Source organism: Brachypodium distachyon, chromosome 1 (genome assembly GCF_000005505.3).
Source record: "Brachypodium distachyon strain Bd21 chromosome 1, Brachypodium_distachyon_v3.0, whole genome shotgun sequence".
Classification (NCBI taxonomy): Eukaryota; Viridiplantae; Streptophyta; class Magnoliopsida; order Poales; family Poaceae; genus Brachypodium; species Brachypodium distachyon.
In genome coordinates this window covers 60,395,485-60,412,460 of record NC_016131.3, presented here as the reverse complement: position 1 = coordinate 60,412,460, position 16,976 = coordinate 60,395,485, and the positions used below count along the sequence as shown (strand labels likewise).

Here is a 16,976-nt window from a genome sequence, read left to right as displayed (position 1 = left end):
TAGTCCTAAAACTTCACATGAGGGAGCATTTTAGTCCATTTAGTCTGAATTGGACATGTGGCACCTGCAGGAAGTGTTTTCGGCCCCAAGGTAATTTTGAACAAAGCCCCCCATACTTAAACATTTTGGACGGAAGTCCTCGTGCACAGGCTACCGGTCTGTTTGGTTCTCTTCTCTGGCTCGCTCGTCTCTCTCTCTCTCTTGCTTGTTGTCGTCCCCCTCGCCGGAGACACCACCGGAGCTCATCCCCCTCCTCCTACCACCTTGGCGGCAGACCCTGACGCCTCTCTTCCCACGGCGTCGCCTGCAGTGCGAGACCTGCGACACGAGGCGGATGCGGGGGCGGCGGCAGGAGGTTGGGGACCGGCGGCGGCGACCAGCATCGAGGGTGGGCGCGCGCCGTCGGGCCGCATCTGCTGCTGCCCAGCGGCGGTTGTGGTGCAAACTTGGTGTGAGCAGGGCGGGGCGGTGGCGACGGTCGCGAGCAGGGGTCTTGCGAGCTCATCGCGGGGCAGGTTTCGAGGCACGCGAGGCGCGGACGACGGCGGATTCGGGCTCGGGGAAGCACCGCGCATCTCCTGCGCAAGGCGTCAGGGCGCTGTAGACTCCGGACCGATGGATGCGGCCCACGGCGGTGAGCAGCCGGAGGCGGGGAAGAAGAGACGTGGGTGGCAGTGCGGGGACGCGCAGGGGCTAGAAAGGGGATCGGCGGCTTCGCGGGGTCACGAGGAGGTGGCTTAGTCGGCGGGGAGTAGCTGGCGCGGGTGGAGAAGAAGAGGGGAACCGAGGGGGAAGAGGAAGGGCTCGGACAGGGAGAATAGGCAGACCGCGAGGAGTGGGAGCAGCGCGCCAGCGCGGGGACATAAGGGGGAAGAGCAGCGTGGCAGGGAGAGGAGGTCGGGGCAGGGCGCGAGGAGGGAGAATTGGAGAGGAAAACTATTCGAGAAGAGGACTATTTCGGAACTAATTTAAAAATGATGCAGGGGTTTTCAGCAAAAAGACAAATCCAGTTTCTCTCTAAACATGACACATGTCACCTCCTGATTCGCTTGGACCACTAAGCAATCCGCATCTCAAGTTCTATGACTAGTTTTGCTCAGTTTTCAACTTGTTGGACTAAAATGCTCCCACTCCTCAAGTTGTTGGGCTAGCGGTGCAATTACCTCTTTTCCAAATCACATAATTAGACATAACTATTTATGAATTTATTACTGATTTTGTAAAGAAAATAGAAGGGTAAGACTTTCTAACACGGCTCCCAGCGTTTAAGGTAAGATAAACCCTCGTCTGGTCTTGGAAAAAAAAGGGGGAAAAAAGTCAAGCATCCGAACAGTAGCGACGACAAACGCGCACCATCCGGTGGGCACCCACCGTCGCTGTCACAGTCTCGCAGGGGTATGCTCGTCTTTCCCCCGCGCCACGACACCCCCGCACCCGCCTTTACTTTTCTTCCCTTTCACACTCGTCCCGTCGTCACTCGCTTCTGCACTGCAGCTACATAAATTTGTCCAACGCGACGGCGCCGGGCGTCCCCCCCTCCTCTGCTTCGTCGCAGCTTCGCAATCCTCAATTAAAAACCACCAACTCCCCCAGACCACTTCCCGATTTAAGCCGCCCTCCGACGAGCGGCCATCGGAGAAGGAGCCCGGGAAGCGGTCAAGCGGAGACGGAGACGGAGACGGACGGGTATTGATCGGCTGGTCGCATGGCGGAGGCTCGCAAGTTCCTGATGCCCAACCAACCTCCAGGTAATTCGAGCCTACGGGTGGCCCGCTTCTGCCTCCGCGGTTAGGGTTTGCGGTGCGTGGTGAAATTGTAGGTTGTTATGGTGATTTGAGGTTTTTGGGTGTGTTTTAGATGCCTCATGTCAATTGAATGTGACTAGTACGGGTTTTGGATGTTACGGTCTGATGAAGAATGCATCAAAGTTTCTGTACGATTTTTTTTTCTGTCCTGTTTGATTTTTGTTCCTGGGTTTTACAAACTGGTGACCACCTTCCAGAATTTTGAGTTAGATTAGGTGCAATTTCCTGCGTTTGTATTCTGATTTTTCAGTCCAATTATTCAAAACGGACAAAAATGCTATTCAACTCTAAAAACAAGAAACGAGGACTGCACGCAAGTTGGGCAAAAGGTGGGAGACTAGTGGATGTGGTGGGCTAATCTCAATTGTTAATTTGCAGATATTTCGCAGATGCTGTTGGACGCTAGAAGTCGATGGCTTCGACCTACCGAAATCTGCGGAATACTCTCAAACTACAAGTTGTTCTCCATTGCGCCAGAGCCACCAAACATGCCTCTAAGTATGGTTCTTATTTGTCTATTCAGTGGTTTTATTGCGATGGTGTAGCTTCTGAACACGGTCTGTTGATGTACAATTGTTGACTGTTGGCATATATCATGTGAGTGATATATTTGATATATAGATTGTGGTGAAATGCAATAGGTGTTTGAATTATGTGATCTGTGATGCCATGAGAAGTGCTTTCCAATTGGAATTGGACCGCTGAAAACTTGATGTCTTGATGTACAGTTACAGTGGGAAATGATAGAACCAGCAGCTACTATTGGGCAATCTTATTGGGAATAACAAAAGCTTCCCATAATTTAGTTCATATCTGAAGCAAGTTTTCAAGAAACTGCTCGAGTTTTAGCAAAAGGTGCCCTACGAGGTTGTATTGCTTGGTTGAAAGGCCTGAAAGAAAGTGTAGTTCTGGGGGGAATTATACCTTGCTGGCACCAGATCACAAAAAATTAATCTCAAGTTACATCATTAATATTATATGTAATAATCCATGCACTAAATCTAAAACAATCAATCTCTGGGTGATTTTCTATCAGGCATTATTCATTTGTGGTTAGCCATGCTCCCCTTTTACGCAAGCTCCATCATTATGTTTGATAAAATTGTTTTCCCTGTTTCTTCCACTTAATTTTCGTATCATTGCTATAGGTGGTTCTCTTTTCCTCTTTGATCGCAAAATATTGAGATACTTCAGAAAGGATGGACACAACTGGAGGAAGAAAAAGGATGGGAAGACTATTAAAGAAGCTCACGAGAAACTAAAAGTAAGTAAATGTGAGATATTTATGTATTTATGAGAAACCACTCTTTGCACAGTTGCATAGAGAGTGGTTTTGTGTATGTAATGGGGTATTTTGTATCATTCTGGTATTGCTGCATCTTGATTCCTGACAAGCTTGTATCGTTTTAACCCAACATGTCGGCTGTACTTCTCAAATTGCTAATGACTTGTTGCACCGCTAATATCCGTAGACTTGAGCAATCAACAACCCAAACAGGCCAAAGCATACCCCAGCCCATCTAGGGATTTCTACTTAGAGCAGAAGATTCCTTTGTTCTATTGTGCTTAATAGGAATGTACTGCTAGCTAAAGCTTTTTTTTCATTGATGCCCACATATTTTTGTTTTAGCTCTATTTTTTCCTATCATTACTTGTCTGCTAAAGCTTAAGCTTGTTATTGTAGGCTGGCAGCATTGATGTACTACACTGCTACTATGCCCATGGGGAGGAAAATGAGAACTTCCAAAGAAGAACCTACTGGCTGTTGGAAGAGTAAGTGCTCAATGTTGTGTTATATCTCTTTTTTATAGGAGTACATGACGCAATTCCAGTTGGCCTGATTTTGTTAGTAAGGTCTGTGCTGTATAATCAAAGGACTTCTCTTTGCAGGGATTTCACACACATTGTTCTTGTACACTACCTTGAAATCCAGGTAACACTGCCTTCTCTTTCATGGACAAGTAAATTCGGCACTGGCAAGCTATGGTTATCACTGCAGCTTCCCTTGCATCTCATGCTACAACCCACTTAACTTAGCATCAGCCTCTTCATTTGATGGCAATAGTACACTACTACAGAATATGTCCCTTTCTCTTCAAACAGGCAAGATCGCAATGGCCATGCCTTTAGCCACATCACCAAACTTACTTCTCCCAAGCTGGATTTCTTTCTCTCACAATTAGTAATCTGTGCCCATCAATGCTGCATGGTTGATTCATGTCTTTTAATCGTTGCAATCTCAGAACTCTCTCTTTCCTAATTGATAACCGAGAGCCCTATAAAAACTGATAACGGAAGGAATTTCAAAAAGTTCATGACTGTGAGTACTCTTGCATGCATGGTTGATGGCTAATTGCCATGCTAAATTGTTGACATCAAGCTTGGAGTTTGTTATGCAGAAAAAGTTTCTTTCTGCCTAGAAGTATTATTACTCCACGTCGCTAAAAATTACCATGTGCTTCTAACAAATTTAGTGCAAAGGTATCCTTGGGAAAAATCCATATGGACTGCAATCCTACAAATAAAGCAATTCATGTAGGAAAACTTCCAAAGTATTCAATCCTCAAAAAGTCCTTCGAATCAAAGTTGTCCTTATCGTTCCATCAATTGTCATTTTTTTATCAGATATAAGTATCCTCGAGGTGTGGATATGAGTGTAGTTACATACTTACATTTGTGTGAGAACAGGTGCGCGTGTGTCTGTGTGCCTTGCTCCCCCCCCATAAACAGTTTTATTTATGTTGTTTATTCGTGTATCTTTCCAGGGCGGCAAGCAAAGTTACAATCGTGTGAAAGATGAGACAATGCAGGGGTTAAATGCTGATAGTCCCTCGTGTTCAAATTCTATCACTAGTCAGAACCAGGTGGCTGCTGAAAGCCCAATAAGTGGACAGATGTCTGAGTATGAAGATGCTGAATCAGGTCTTGCTGTTTGTCTATCTATATTCTGCATCATCTACACTAAGTATAGATTAACTGATGCATATTCAATTATGCACCTTCTTTCAGTGTATCTAAAGCGAAATTCGGTGCAGCAGATAATTTCCGAGCAAGCTCCAGATACTACCCTCTCACTGAGGTGCAGCAACCTTTGGATGGAGTCATGATGGATAAGATGTTATACTCTTCTGCTTCAACTATTGGTAGTAGTCAAGGCAAGATAAACTCCTCTACATTTTAGTTTTTGTGCTAATACAACCAGTTAAATCAATTTTTTTTTGCAAAGCATTTCAGGTCATCATCGTGAACTGCTGCCAAGAACAGCTAATTTAGATAATCATTCATTTGCTCGCTATGACATAGATAGATTGTTTGATGATGACAGCACTGGAGTAAGAGGCATTTCCAGAACTCTGTTTGATACAGTGCCATTTGAGGAACCCTTCGGTAATTATCCAGCTGGGTTCACTGAGCCAACACTTCATTCTTCATTTGCCACCATAGAGGCTAACAGTCTGGAGGATAACTCTTGCCTGGAGACATTTATATCTGAGGCTCTGTACACTAATAACCTCAGCCAGAAGGAAGCTGATGCATTGAGCTTTGCAGGCATGGCATCATCTGAGGTACTTCATTATTATCTTGTTTACTCTCTTGAGTTTCTTCAGGGAGCTAGGAATTTTCTTTGCGTGTTTTAGTGGCTCAAGAATGTAGACACCCCAACATACTCCCTGGGTTTCACTACCTGTCCTTGGACTTGAGAGTCTGTGTTGGAAGTATCTAGCCGTTGAGGGAATCAAGCATGTACTCACTGCAATGTTTCCATTTTTATGCTTTGAGATTAAATGTTTGCAGCATGCCATTTACTAGGCGTATGCATGGTCATTTCTTATTAACCCTTTAAAAAAATATTTGGTACTCCCTCCAATCCATAATAAGTGTCTCGGACCTAGTACAACTTTGTACTAAGTTAGTACTCCCTCCGTCCCATATTAAGTGACATATTACTACATGTATCTAAACGTTTTTTGGATATAGACACATTCAATTTGGGCAAATTTGAGTCACTTAATATGGGACGGAGGGAGTACAAAATTTGAGACACTTATTATGTATCAGAGGGAGTATTAACTTGGTCTGTGCGCATGGTGGCTTGATGACAGTTATAGCGAAACAAAGGGAGTAGCCATAGGGAACTTCACAAACCCTGTGAATCCTACCCCGATAATCGCTTTGAGGTCACTCTTTTCCTAGATGAATCTTGTCTATATTCTTAAATAACTGTTATGGGGCACATTCATCCAAAGGAGTTCTTAAGTTGCAAACCAAGGTATAAATAAGAAACTGTCACCAGAAAGACATTTTATGAAAGAAAATGCAATTTTAAAACTATATTGGTCCTTATTAGAGATCTAAGTTTTCTATTTTTATGGGTACACGCATTTCAAGGTTTTGTGACCTAATTTATCAATAATTCACTTGTACCAATTTTTCAGATGAATAACAATAGATATACAGAAGGAAGCATCAAACATCCACTCTTGAGGCAGTCATCATTAGACCTATTTAAGCTTGAGTGTACTGGTTTGAAGAAACATGATAGCTTTTCAAGATGGATGAGTAAAGAACTTCCAGAGGTGGTTGATTTGGACATCAAATCCAACTCTGATGCTTTCTGGAGTAGTATTGAGACTGTGAATGTGGCTGATGGCTCTAGTATGCCAACTAATGAACAGCTAGATGCTTATGCAGTGAACCCTTCACTTTCTCAAGACCAACTATTCAGCATCCTTGACGTTTCACCAAGTTGTGCATATATTGATGAAAAAACAAAGGTATGCAAGTTCTTGTATGTTCCTAATTATTATCATTTTCAGCATGCACAGTTAGTCGATTCAGGCATCTGTAGGTTGGTAATTATAATCTACTCCCTCCGATCCATAATAAGTGTCTCAGATTTTGTACTTAGTACAAAGTTGTACTAAACCTGAGACACTTATTATGGATTGGATGGAGTAGTTAGTTACTTGGCATTTGCAGACATGTCTTGTTTTTCTAGTTATTAAATTATTCTAATTATGCAGGTTTCAGTTACTGGTACATTCTTGGCAAATAAGGAGCACATGGAAGATTGTAAGTGGTCGTGTATGTTTGGGGATGTTGAAGTACCAGCTGAGGTTTTAACGGACGGCACCCTACGCTGCTATGCACCAGCACATCAATCTGGTAGAGTTCCCTTTTATGTGACCTGCTCAAACAGGGTTGCTTGTAGTGAAGTGCGAGAATTTGAGTATAGAGATTCTAACTACCAGTACATGGAGACCTCTTACTCTCAAACCAATGGTATAAATGAAATGCACCTACATATTCGTCTTGAGAAGCTTCTTTCTTTGAGGCCAGATGACCACCAGGTGCTTGTTTCAAGCAGTGGGAATGAGAAACATGAGCTAATCAATGCTATTAATTCCTTAATGCTTGACGAGAAATGGTCAGACCAGGGATCACTAGCTGATGGGAAAGAAGTCTTCACTGCAAGGGACCAAAGTTCAAAGAAATTTGTGAAAGACAGGCTTCACTATTGGCTCATCTGTAAAGTAAACGATGATGGGAAGGGTCCAAATGTACTGTGCAAGGAAGGACAGGGTGTAATTCATTTGGTAGCTGCACTGGGCTATGATTGGGCTATAAGACCCATAATTGTTGCTGGTGTCAATGTGAACTTTAGGGATGCTCATGGATGGACTGCACTTCACTGGGCTGCATCATGTGGAAGGTATTGTCAAACATATTGCACCAATAGCTGTTTCAAACAGGAATATTTATGGTGTTGTGAATCGCATGAAAGAATAGACATTTCACAGCTATCCTTTCTCTGTTATGTTTAACCCATATCTTATATGCTTTGTAGAGAGAGGTCGGTTGGCATTCTTATGGCAAATGGAGCTGCATCAGGTGCATTGACAGATCCTTCTTCTGAATTTCCTTCTGGAAGAACCCCAGCAGATTTAGCCTCAGCAAATGGACACAAGGGCATTGCTGGTTTTCTTGCGGAATCTGCTTTGACAAGCCATCTGTCACAACTTACTATAAGAGAATCAAAGGATAGCGGTGTGCAAGAAGTTTGTGGATTACCAGTCGCTGAAGATCTCACTGAAACTAATTCTTCACAGCTTGCCTTAGATGATTCTCATGCTGAATCACTAAAAGGTTCATTAAGCGCTGTTCGTAAATCCACTCAAGCTGCAGCTAGGATATTTCAAGCCTTCAGGGTGGAGTCATTCCACAGAAAGAAGGTTGTGGAATACGGAGATGACGATTGTGGATTATCTGATGAACACACACTTTCACTTGTTTCTCTTAAAAATGTCAAACCTGGACATCATGATACACATTTACATTCTGCTGCTGTTCGTATCCAAAACAAGTTCCGAGGATGGAAGGGAAAACGGGAGTTTATGATCATTCGCCAGAGGATTGTCAAGTTACAGGTATTGCTTGTTGACCTATAAACTACTCCATCCGATCCATAATAAGTGTCGCTGATTGTACTAAATCAGCGACACTTATTATGGATGGCAGGGAGTATTTTTTTTATCTTAACATGCATGCCTACTGAATTTCTGACTATATAGGGCTGAACATAATGTCATCTAGCTGACCTGACCTGCAATGCTGACACTCTCCAGCAATCTGATAGTTAATAACTAGTCCTTGTTCCACTATGGATCAATCTCTGCTTTCGTTTCCAAAGAATTAAATTATTCCTCTGATGGTATACCACAGCAGCGTAGCTCAAATGACGCAGATTTTTTTTGTCAACCTCGAATGTTGTTGTATCTGAGTAGGTTATGCACGCAATACATATCCTGCTCTGAAGGTAGTAATTTTGGGCACACGTTACATTATATCAGTTACATGTATCCTACGCTGATTTGGCAACCATGAAAATGTCGACAGTGCTGATATTAATCTTCTGTTTGGTTATTATTAGGCTCATGTGCGAGGACATCAAGTGAGGAAAAGCTATCGAAAAGTCATCTGGTCAGTTGGCATTGTCGAGAAAGTTATACTGAGGTGGAGGAGAAAGAGACGTGGTTTGCGTGCATTCCAAACTGAGAAGCAGCTCGAAGGTCCATCGCAGATCCAACCTGCCAATGCAGAAGATGAGTACGATTTCTTGCAAGATGGCAAAAGGCAGGCAGAAGCCAGACTGCAGAGAGCGCTTGCCCGTGTGCACTCCATGGCTCAATATCCAGAAGCAAGGGAACAGTATCAAAGGCTCACGACCTGTGTGGCTGAAATGCAACAGTCTAGGGTATGCACGAATTCAGTTTTCCATCACATGTCTGGGTAATATCTTGGTCTAGTTATACTCAGATGCGATGGTGGTTTTGAACAGGTGATGCAGGATGAGATGCTAAGCGAGGCAGCTGGCGCCGATGGGAGTGATTTCATGACCGGGCTGGAGGACTTGATCTGCAGAGACGATGCGCAGATGCCCGCTATTTGGTGATATTTTGAAGTCAAACATTAGGTCAGATTGCTGGCTGCGTAGCTTGTAGTTCGTCGAGCCACTATAGTTTTGTAAATTATTTTCCGCTGGTGGTTCGCCGCTCACTGTTTAACCCAGTTATTAACTTATTCTACTGCTTTGCTGTAACTCAGTGCACTGGTTTTACTAGTAGAAGTACTTTCAGCGCTCTTTCCAGAAGGGTTGGTTTGGATGCTCTTCGAATGGAATTCCCGCATCCCACGCAGGCGGAGTTTGGTAGTTGGCCATCGCTAATGATTGGAGAAAAACTCATGCCAAAATGCTCCGTTAATCTTTTGTCTTCCCTGAATCTGAACCTTCGCGCTGTGAGCTGATGGCATCTTTGTTGAGCCATTCTTAATCAGAGGCATGGGTATGTGGCACGCTGTAAGCCTGTAACGTTTCAGTTCCTCTCTGTCTTGGACAAGGTTCCAACTCTTATAATTTAGCAAGAATCCGTGAATCACCTCCATCTTCTTGATTAAAGAAAACACAACAAAATGTAGAGGCCTGACGTCCTGGCCGGAAAATCTCGCCATCCACCTTGACATCACAACTGTTGAACATGTATACATCAGCCTACGAGGGTCCCGATGGAACCGATCCTCTTCCCCGCCAAAACAAAAAAGAAGAGAAAACATTCGAATATAAATGGAGGGCTCCAAAAAAACATAACCTAAACAGAGGAATCCCCTTTTCCCCAACTTAGCTATTCTTCCACGTGCCACCCCAGCCCAGCGTCACCATGGGCGGAGCACCGCCGAGCAAGCCCGAGAGGTCCACCAGAAATAGCACCTTCCAATTTAAAACAGCCCCCCAACCCGCCATGAATCCTCGCCCGCCCAGCCCACACCGCAGCGATCGCCGGAGCCCGCCCGCCGGCGATCGCGATGGCTCCCTTCCCCTCCCAGTCCCAGGAGGCTCCACAGCCACCACCGGCCGCCGCCAAGCGGAAGCGGCCCTGCCTCAGCTTCACGGTGGCGCGCGACCGCTGCCTCCGGCGCCGCTTCCACTCCGCGGGCCTCCGCCCCTTCTCCATCCGCCTCCCTTCCTCCGCCGGCAGCGGCACCGGGACTACCGTCAGCCTCTGGGCCCCGCCGCAGCCCGCGCGGCGCGCCGTGCTCCTCCTCCACGGCTTCGGCGCCTCCGCCACCTGGCAGTGGGCCCCGTACCTCCGCAGGCTCATCGCGGCCGGGTTCGACCCCATCGTCCCGGACCTCCTCTTCTTCGGGGACTCCGCCTCGCCGGCCCCCGACCGCTCCGAGACCTTCCAGGCGAGGGCCGTCAAGGCCGCCATGGACGCCATCGGCGTGCGGCGGTTCGCCGTGGTCGGCGTCAGCTACGGCGGGTTCGTGGCGCACCGCATGGCCGCCATGTACCCGGAGGCGGTGGAGCGGGCGGTGCTCGTGTGCGCGGGCGTCTGCCTCGAGGAGAGCGACCTCTCCGTGGGGCTCTTCCCCGTCGCCGGCGTCGAGGAGGCCGCCGAGCTGCTCATCCCGAGGCGGCCCTCCGACGTGAGGAGGCTCGTCAGGCTCACCTTCGTCCGACCGCCGCCCATCATGCCCTCCTGCTTTCTCAAGGACTACATAAACGTACAATCTCTGTTACTTTCGTCGTTAATTGTTTCTAACATTTCGCTTAAGTGCGTGTAACTCTCTGGCTCGTCTTTAATTTGGATGCATCAGGTGATGGGTTCAGATCATATCGAGGAAAAGACCGAGCTGCTCCGTGCTCTCATCAACGACCGGCAACTTTCAGATCTCCCTAAAATTAGCCAGGTTTGCTCATTGCATATAAGTCGAGAAATTACATCAGTGCTGTGATTTCACATTTTCACATAATTGTGCAGCCAACATTGATAATTTGGGGTGAACAAGATAAGGTGTTCCCATTGGAGCTGGCTCATAGATTGAACAGGCATGTTCCTCTCATGCCTCCCCCTGAATTTTCTGATACACTGATTAATCAACCATAATACCTACCTGTATACTAAAAAGCACTGCAACCTCGTGCAGGCATCTGGATGGAAATTCTCGGCTAGTAGTCATAAAGCGCGCGGGGCATGCGGTCAATCTAGAGAAAGACAAGGAAGTGTGCGCTAACATTATAGAGCATTTGCAAGAACCGGTTTCTTGTGACGATTCAAGTTGGGAGAAGGTATGAATTGCTTGTTTTCCTTCCACTTAAGCACAAACACATTCCACAAAACCAGAAAACGAACAGATTTGTCTGTCCAGATTCAAACCTATGGTAGCTAAGTCCACATTTCTAGACCAAGTTCAGACGCTATATGTTATTTCCTCTAAAAAAAGAAACTGCACATTTGAGCAATTGACAGGTCAAACGATTTATTGTTTTCTGCCGGTAATAGTTCACAACAGAACATGGAATTTTGCATGCATATTGTCAACGGTTAAACCATTAACTATCCTTGATTATCGCATCAGGAGGTGGAGATTCATTAATGGTGGATACTTCTGAACTTGGGGATCTCCAGTGGCTAGAAAAGAGGCCTGCACAGTTTTGTTATGATGGCCTCTTCAGTTTTGAGCAGCTGATGTAATAAAACCATTGTAACTACATTGACTGGGAAATATATTATGTTTTAACATGTGATGGGCTAATCGAAGGCAAGCACGGAGTAGTAGACGATCAACCGTTTGCTCTGTTCTTACCAATTTTTGACAAGTTGAAAGGAAATGACTGTGGGTTCAGATTTCTGAACATGACAATGCCGAAAAGATCCAGATTCAGATTCCCAAACCCCTCCTCTCCCCGTCCCTCTGGCTCTTCAGCGCAGCCCTCACCTGACTACCGGCGTTGAGGTCACCACTGTCCCATGACCCCTAACTGCCATCTCTCCTCCCTGCGGCCTCTCTCGCCGCCCACTCCATCGGCTCCGGAGCCACTGTGGTGGTCGTTACCTATTGAGTCCGATTCTAAAGTAGTTTCTTAAAAGCACACTCTGCACAAAAGATTAAGGCGCGTATAGATGATGCCAAGCTTATTTTAACAGTGCCATATAGGATGAATCGCTGACGCAGAAGAGAGAGAAATGAAAAAAATATGTTTGGGACTTCTTTTAACTAAGAGATGATCTTTTCACAATAAGTATGAATCATTTTTCTTATCTAGTAGCAGATTCATCTTTTCTTCACGTTTTTTAATTAATTTTATTCACTTAAAAATTAGTTATAAGATAGGGCACTGTGAGATAACCTATTTTATTCACTTAGAACATGTTTTATATGTGTATTGTTATACGTGTATTGTTACGTACATGAACATATCATTGTCCGTTGATATATCACTGATTTTTCCTTAATAAACTAATAATATATTAAATAGACATATCATTATTTTATTGATATATCAATGATATATGAAATGGTATATCATTACTTCATTGAAACACCATTAAAAAAATATCAAATCCTAGAAAGAGAGATAAAATGCGGATTGTTTAAAAAAACTTAGAAGTCTAAATAAAATAAAAAACTAGTGCTGTGGTCCTGATTATTGGATTAAATTTGGTCATGTGCTGTAGGACTCATGTCCCAGTTTTTGCACTTTTGGTGGTACTCCATGTTTTTTTAGAATGCTCCATGTTGTTTGTTGTGTTTCTCTGGGCCTTGTTTAGCTAGACAGGTTAAAGCCTATTTGTATCGGCTTTCATCCTGTGTACCCTTTTTTTTTCCTTAATGAAATGTCAGAGTTTGACCTCGAGCTAAGCTTGTGAGTTCTTGGTGGTACCCCGTCTTGTTGTGTTTCTCTGGGTCGTTGTCATGTGCGCAGACTCTGGGCCTGCTTTAGCTAGACAGACAGGTTAAAGCACATTTCTATCGGTTTCCATCGTGTGTACCCTTTTTTCCTTAATGAAATGTAAAAAAAAATGTCAGAGATTTTTTGCTCCAAAAGAAAAGCGAAAGCATCATGGCTGCGTGATACGTACGCAGTGTTTTTTCACTCCATCTGATAACATAGTTGTGTCACAATCTGTGCTGCTCTGAAATATCTTTTGGATATGAAGCAGCATACTGTATATAGTAGCACTTGATTTATTTAAGGAGACAACACACACACAAGAGCCTTATTACAGCTTGTTACAGTACAGTAGGCATGGAGAAACAGGTCCTCGAGAGCCTACGAGATAGTACCGATCCATTGTTGATGGCGCATATGCAGCCTGGCAGGTGATTCGTCACACTAAGTAGTAGAGAAAGCATCGTATTTAGTTGATTAACCCGGTGATCGATATGATTATTTCGACAGGGTCGATGCTTAGGTAGCAATTCGTCGATTGCAGTAGGCTGCGTCGACGGCCACGGGTTCTACATGCAGAATGGCTCACGGGTGAGGTCAAACACCCGAGCTGAAGACAGCTGAGGCTCCTGCAAAATGAACCACATACAGTACATATGTAAAATTAATGTGACACGGGCGGGCTCACGGCACAATCCTGAAGAAGGGAGATGGAATGTGACAGACCTCAACGCCGCTGAAGTTGGCGACCTTGCGGATGGAGGAGCCGACGGGGCCTTGCAGGTTGCAGTTCCCGGCGCCCTCGCGCATGGTGTTCTTCATGGAAGTGAGCAGGCTGGCGTAGGTGGCACGCGGCTGGCACTCCACAGCTCTGATGAAGCTGTGCGTCATGGCGCCCATCGTGGCATAGGCATCAGGGATCTGTGCGTGCGCGCGCATATGTGTGTAAATTCACCAAAATAACAACAAATTGTACTGTATATGTCATCAGTCAGAACAGAAATCAAGAAATAGTACTGACCGAGACAGGCCTGCTCTTGCCGTTGCTGCTGCCACTGATGAGCACGGCCTGGCCTCCGTTGGTGCCTTTGCAGACGCCGGTAGGAGGGCGCTCGTCAACCCACTTCCAGCACCCGGTCCTGATCAAAACAACCGCCATGTTTTAATTTTTTAATTTGTGTACACGCATGGGAGTTAATTAACTGGTGGGGTTATTTACTAGTGCTGTACTGACTTGGAGGTGCAAAGGTAGGGGAGATCGAGGACGGTGCCGCTGTGGCATGCGTCGACGATGGCGTGCAGCTTGACGCCCGGAACCAGCGGGCGGACGATGGCCTCGTTGATCTCGTCGTCCAGGATGGGCCCCTGCTGGCAGGAGTCCATGGGGCAGATGGCCTCGTCCATGCCGTCCCTCTCGTCGCCGTCCTCGTCGGGGACCTGAGCGCCCATGCCCGAGAACTGGAACACCAGGGAGTCGCCGTAGCTGCACCCTTGCACCAGCCAGTGCATCGCCATGCGGATGTTCTCCTTGGTCGGCAGCCTGCACGGGTTCCTCTCCTCATCTACACACATGTAGAATCGTAGATTACACATCCACCGTTAAGCACTCCTATATATCCAGGTAGCAGGACGACATGGATTGAAGTCAAATTTTACCGGTGAGGATGAGGACGCAGTCGTTGGGGAAGCCGAAGCGCTCGGTGAGCATGTACTTCATGCACTTGACGTCGTTGATGGGGCCCCTCAGCTCACAGTTGCGCCTGCCGGTGTACTTGATGCCGATCAGCACGGCGCGCTTCTTGCCGCGCCCGCCGCAGAAGCCCGGAGGCGGCTGCGGGATCATCATCTGCGAAGGGCGCAGGCGCTGGCCACGCACGCGCGTCACGCAGCTGCATTGCATGCACTGCACGGCGCGGGCGCCGGGCGCCGCGGTGATGCCCGCGCTGCACTGCCTGCAGCGGACCGTCGCCGCGGGACCCTGGGAGGGACGCCTTCCACCGCAGTCCATGGCTGGGCTGGCTACCTCCCTGCTTAATCAGCAAGCGCTACGTGTGCGTTTTTTGGATGCTCTTTGTTCTCGCGCTTGCACTGCCTGCCTCCACCGCTCCCTCCTCCCTCACCTTTATATAGCACGTGAATCAGCGCAAGGAGACAGAGATAGCATCGGCCGGGGTGCCAATGATTTGTTTCAATTATTCTCTGCGGAGAAAGATTTATTTGGGTGGAAATGGGCATATATTGTTGTCGCCGGAACATTTCTGTTGGTTTTCTCTCTGCTTTTTTTCAGGGGATCGAGTAACAGCGCCCAAGGTGCTATGTATATACTCCAAACGACAAGTGGAAATGGGTGCTTGATTCTTTTCTTTTCTCATTATGTTTTCCTTTTTAGGACGATTCTTCTTTTCCTTTTCTTTTCAGGAAATTGCCATGTGACCCTGCTAACAACCATTGGTAGAATGCAGTGTGATCATCCTTTGAGCCGAGCGCTCTTGTGGGCTCTCTGGATCACATGAATTCTAAAACGATAGAAATAGAAAGAAAAAAAATGCATAAATAGGACGCCATTACATAGCGACTCCTACCTGACTTGAAAACACACGAATCATTAGTAGAAGTTGTTTTTCATTGCACCATAGAAAAGATACAGAAATTTTACATAGAGATTTATGTATGTGTAGTTGTTATAGACACAAAATAATTTGCGAGGCCCTGATGAAGCCCCCTCCTCCGGCCTACCCCTATGCCCTTTTGAGATCCGCTGCCACCATCTACGGGGCATGTCGCAGGGCAGCACGGGGCTAGATGCGGCGGAGATGAGCAGGAGGCTGGGCGGCGGCGGGAGTAGATTCAGTTGCCGACGGCGGTGACGACCCAGGGTTCCACCTGAGTTGTTAGAGAGAGAGGGCGCAGGGGGCAGGGATGAACAAGGAGGACGATGACTTGCAAGCGTGACGGTGCCATCATATCGTGGTAGTCAACATGGTTAAACCCGAGAGAAAATGCAAGATACAGGCATAGGGGGCTCGGGTGCACGGTTTCAATAGCTTGGGGGTGGGGGGTGGAGGGGGGAATACCCATTTTCGTAGTTCTTGATGTTTTTGGAACTTCTCGATGAATTCATGATGGTAAAACAGACTTATTTTTTTAGTTTTCAAATTAGATAAAAAACATGGCAGGTCAGGATTCACAATGACTTTGTTCCTATCAAATGTGGACGAGTGGATCAGAGGGAATCTGATTGATGCATGTCCCGCCGGAGAAAAATCTGAGAAGTTTCTCTCACTACTCAGAAAAAAGAGAAATTCCCTTACCCATCAAGCAAAAATAAAGAATCCAAGTTATCTGCTCGTTGACAGTGCACATATATCTCCAAACTAGAACTGCCCGCCCCAGCGTACATATTATCGGATCGGAAGCTAGCCCGCACTTCTGAGATGAACTGTAAATTCATAAATTAATAATAATTTGAGCTGAGAGCGAAAAACATTACTCATATAATGATATAAATCTGCAATGTTTTTTAAGAGCTTGTAAATTTTCATTCGTGTAGGACAGTTCATCTTAAAATAATAGTTCGTGGGGGAGAAGACAGTCGTTCTGATTGAAATACACGGGCATTGAGCCTGCCTAGCCCAAGCACATCACGACCGAGTACCGATACCGACCATGCTGATATGATGATATATATTCCTCATTCCTCTCGATAAGAAACGTGTCCGGCCAAGGCAATGGCGGTAACTCCGGTGATAAGATGAAAAGATTCAGTGACCTGGCTGCAGCGACGAGCATCATCAGTTGCTGCTTTATTGACAAGCCAAGTTGGCAATCGAATTCACTTTCGGAGTGCAGCTAAAGTTGGCGGAATCACGCGAGCCAGGGATTGGACATAATAAGGGAAGAAATACAAGTTCTTTTTTCTGGAATACAGGAATTTATTT

At 46.0% G+C, this 16,976-nt stretch overlaps 3 protein-coding genes across 4 annotated transcripts; 2 read left to right on the top strand and 1 right to left on the bottom strand.

Moving 5' to 3' along the window:
• The first annotated feature begins 1,485 nt into the window (after window positions 1-1,485).
• Window positions 1,486-9,485, top strand: LOC100825033 (calmodulin-binding transcription activator 3). 2 transcript variants are annotated; one of them, XM_010230245.3, is made up of 13 exons: window positions 1,486-1,748; window positions 2,184-2,303; window positions 2,954-3,069; window positions 3,490-3,578; window positions 3,696-3,738; window positions 4,571-4,727; window positions 4,844-4,960; window positions 5,040-5,371; window positions 6,242-6,580; window positions 6,830-7,518; window positions 7,654-8,233; window positions 8,737-9,060; window positions 9,145-9,485. In XM_010230245.3, exons 1-13 carry the CDS (start codon window positions 1,706-1,708, stop codon window positions 9,256-9,258), a joined length of 3,063 nt encoding a protein of 1,020 aa, XP_010228547.1. In that variant the 5' UTR covers window positions 1,486-1,705; the 3' UTR covers window positions 9,259-9,485. The 2 variants fall into 2 exon arrangements, with proteins under 2 accessions (XP_010228547.1, XP_010228546.1); XM_010230244.3 differs by having other exon boundaries at window positions 4,841-4,960.
• Window positions 9,486-10,053: 568 nt separating this feature from the next.
• Window positions 10,054-11,932, top strand: LOC100826169 (2-hydroxy-6-oxononadienedioate/2-hydroxy-6-oxononatrienedioate hydrolase). The gene is made up of 5 exons (XM_003557746.4): window positions 10,054-10,868; window positions 10,962-11,054; window positions 11,126-11,193; window positions 11,292-11,433; window positions 11,724-11,932. The coding sequence occupies exons 1-5, from the start codon at window positions 10,167-10,169 to the stop codon at window positions 11,739-11,741; spliced, it is 1,023 nt and encodes a 340-aa protein (XP_003557794.2). The 5' UTR covers window positions 10,054-10,166; the 3' UTR covers window positions 11,742-11,932.
• A 1,275-nt stretch (window positions 11,933-13,207) lies between these two features.
• Window positions 13,208-15,146, bottom strand: LOC100825337 (metacaspase-1). The gene is made up of 5 exons (XM_010230243.3): window positions 14,695-15,146; window positions 14,273-14,600; window positions 14,060-14,177; window positions 13,765-13,959; window positions 13,208-13,667 (listed from the first exon to the last, which is right to left on the bottom strand). The coding sequence occupies exons 1-5, from the start codon at window positions 15,044-15,046 to the stop codon at window positions 13,608-13,610; spliced, it is 1,053 nt and encodes a 350-aa protein (XP_010228545.1). The 5' UTR covers window positions 15,047-15,146; the 3' UTR covers window positions 13,208-13,607.
• Window positions 15,147-16,976: the final 1,830 nt, after the last annotated feature.

Coding starts and splice junctions, on each gene's coding strand:
- LOC100825033 (XM_010230244.3), top strand. CDS start 1,706: ATGGCGGAGGCTCGCAAGTTCCTGATGCCCAACCAACCTCCAG. Junction 1,749..2,183: donor GATGCCCAACCAACCTCCAG/GTAATTCGAGCC, acceptor GTTAATTTGCAG/ATATTTCGCAGATGCTGTTG. Junction 3,579..3,695: donor ACCTACTGGCTGTTGGAAGA/GTAAGTGCTCAA, acceptor TTCTCTTTGCAG/GGATTTCACACACATTGTTC.
- LOC100826169 (XM_003557746.4), top strand. CDS start 10,167: ATGGCTCCCTTCCCCTCCCAGTCCCAGGAGGCTCCACAGCCACCACCG. Junction 10,869..10,961: donor TTCTCAAGGACTACATAAAC/GTACAATCTCTG, acceptor TGGATGCATCAG/GTGATGGGTTCAGATCATAT. Junction 11,194..11,291: donor CTGGCTCATAGATTGAACAG/GCATGTTCCTCT, acceptor AACCTCGTGCAG/GCATCTGGATGGAAATTCTC.
- LOC100825337 (XM_010230243.3), bottom strand. CDS start 15,046: ATGGACTGCGGTGGAAGGCGTCCCTCCCAGGGTCCCGCGGCGACGGTC. Junction 14,178..14,272: donor CCCTACCTTTGCACCTCCAA/GTCAGTACAGCA, acceptor TGTTTTGATCAG/GACCGGGTGCTGGAAGTGGG. Junction 13,960..14,059: donor GCAAGAGCAGGCCTGTCTCG/GTCAGTACTATT, acceptor GCGCACGCACAG/ATCCCTGATGCCTATGCCAC.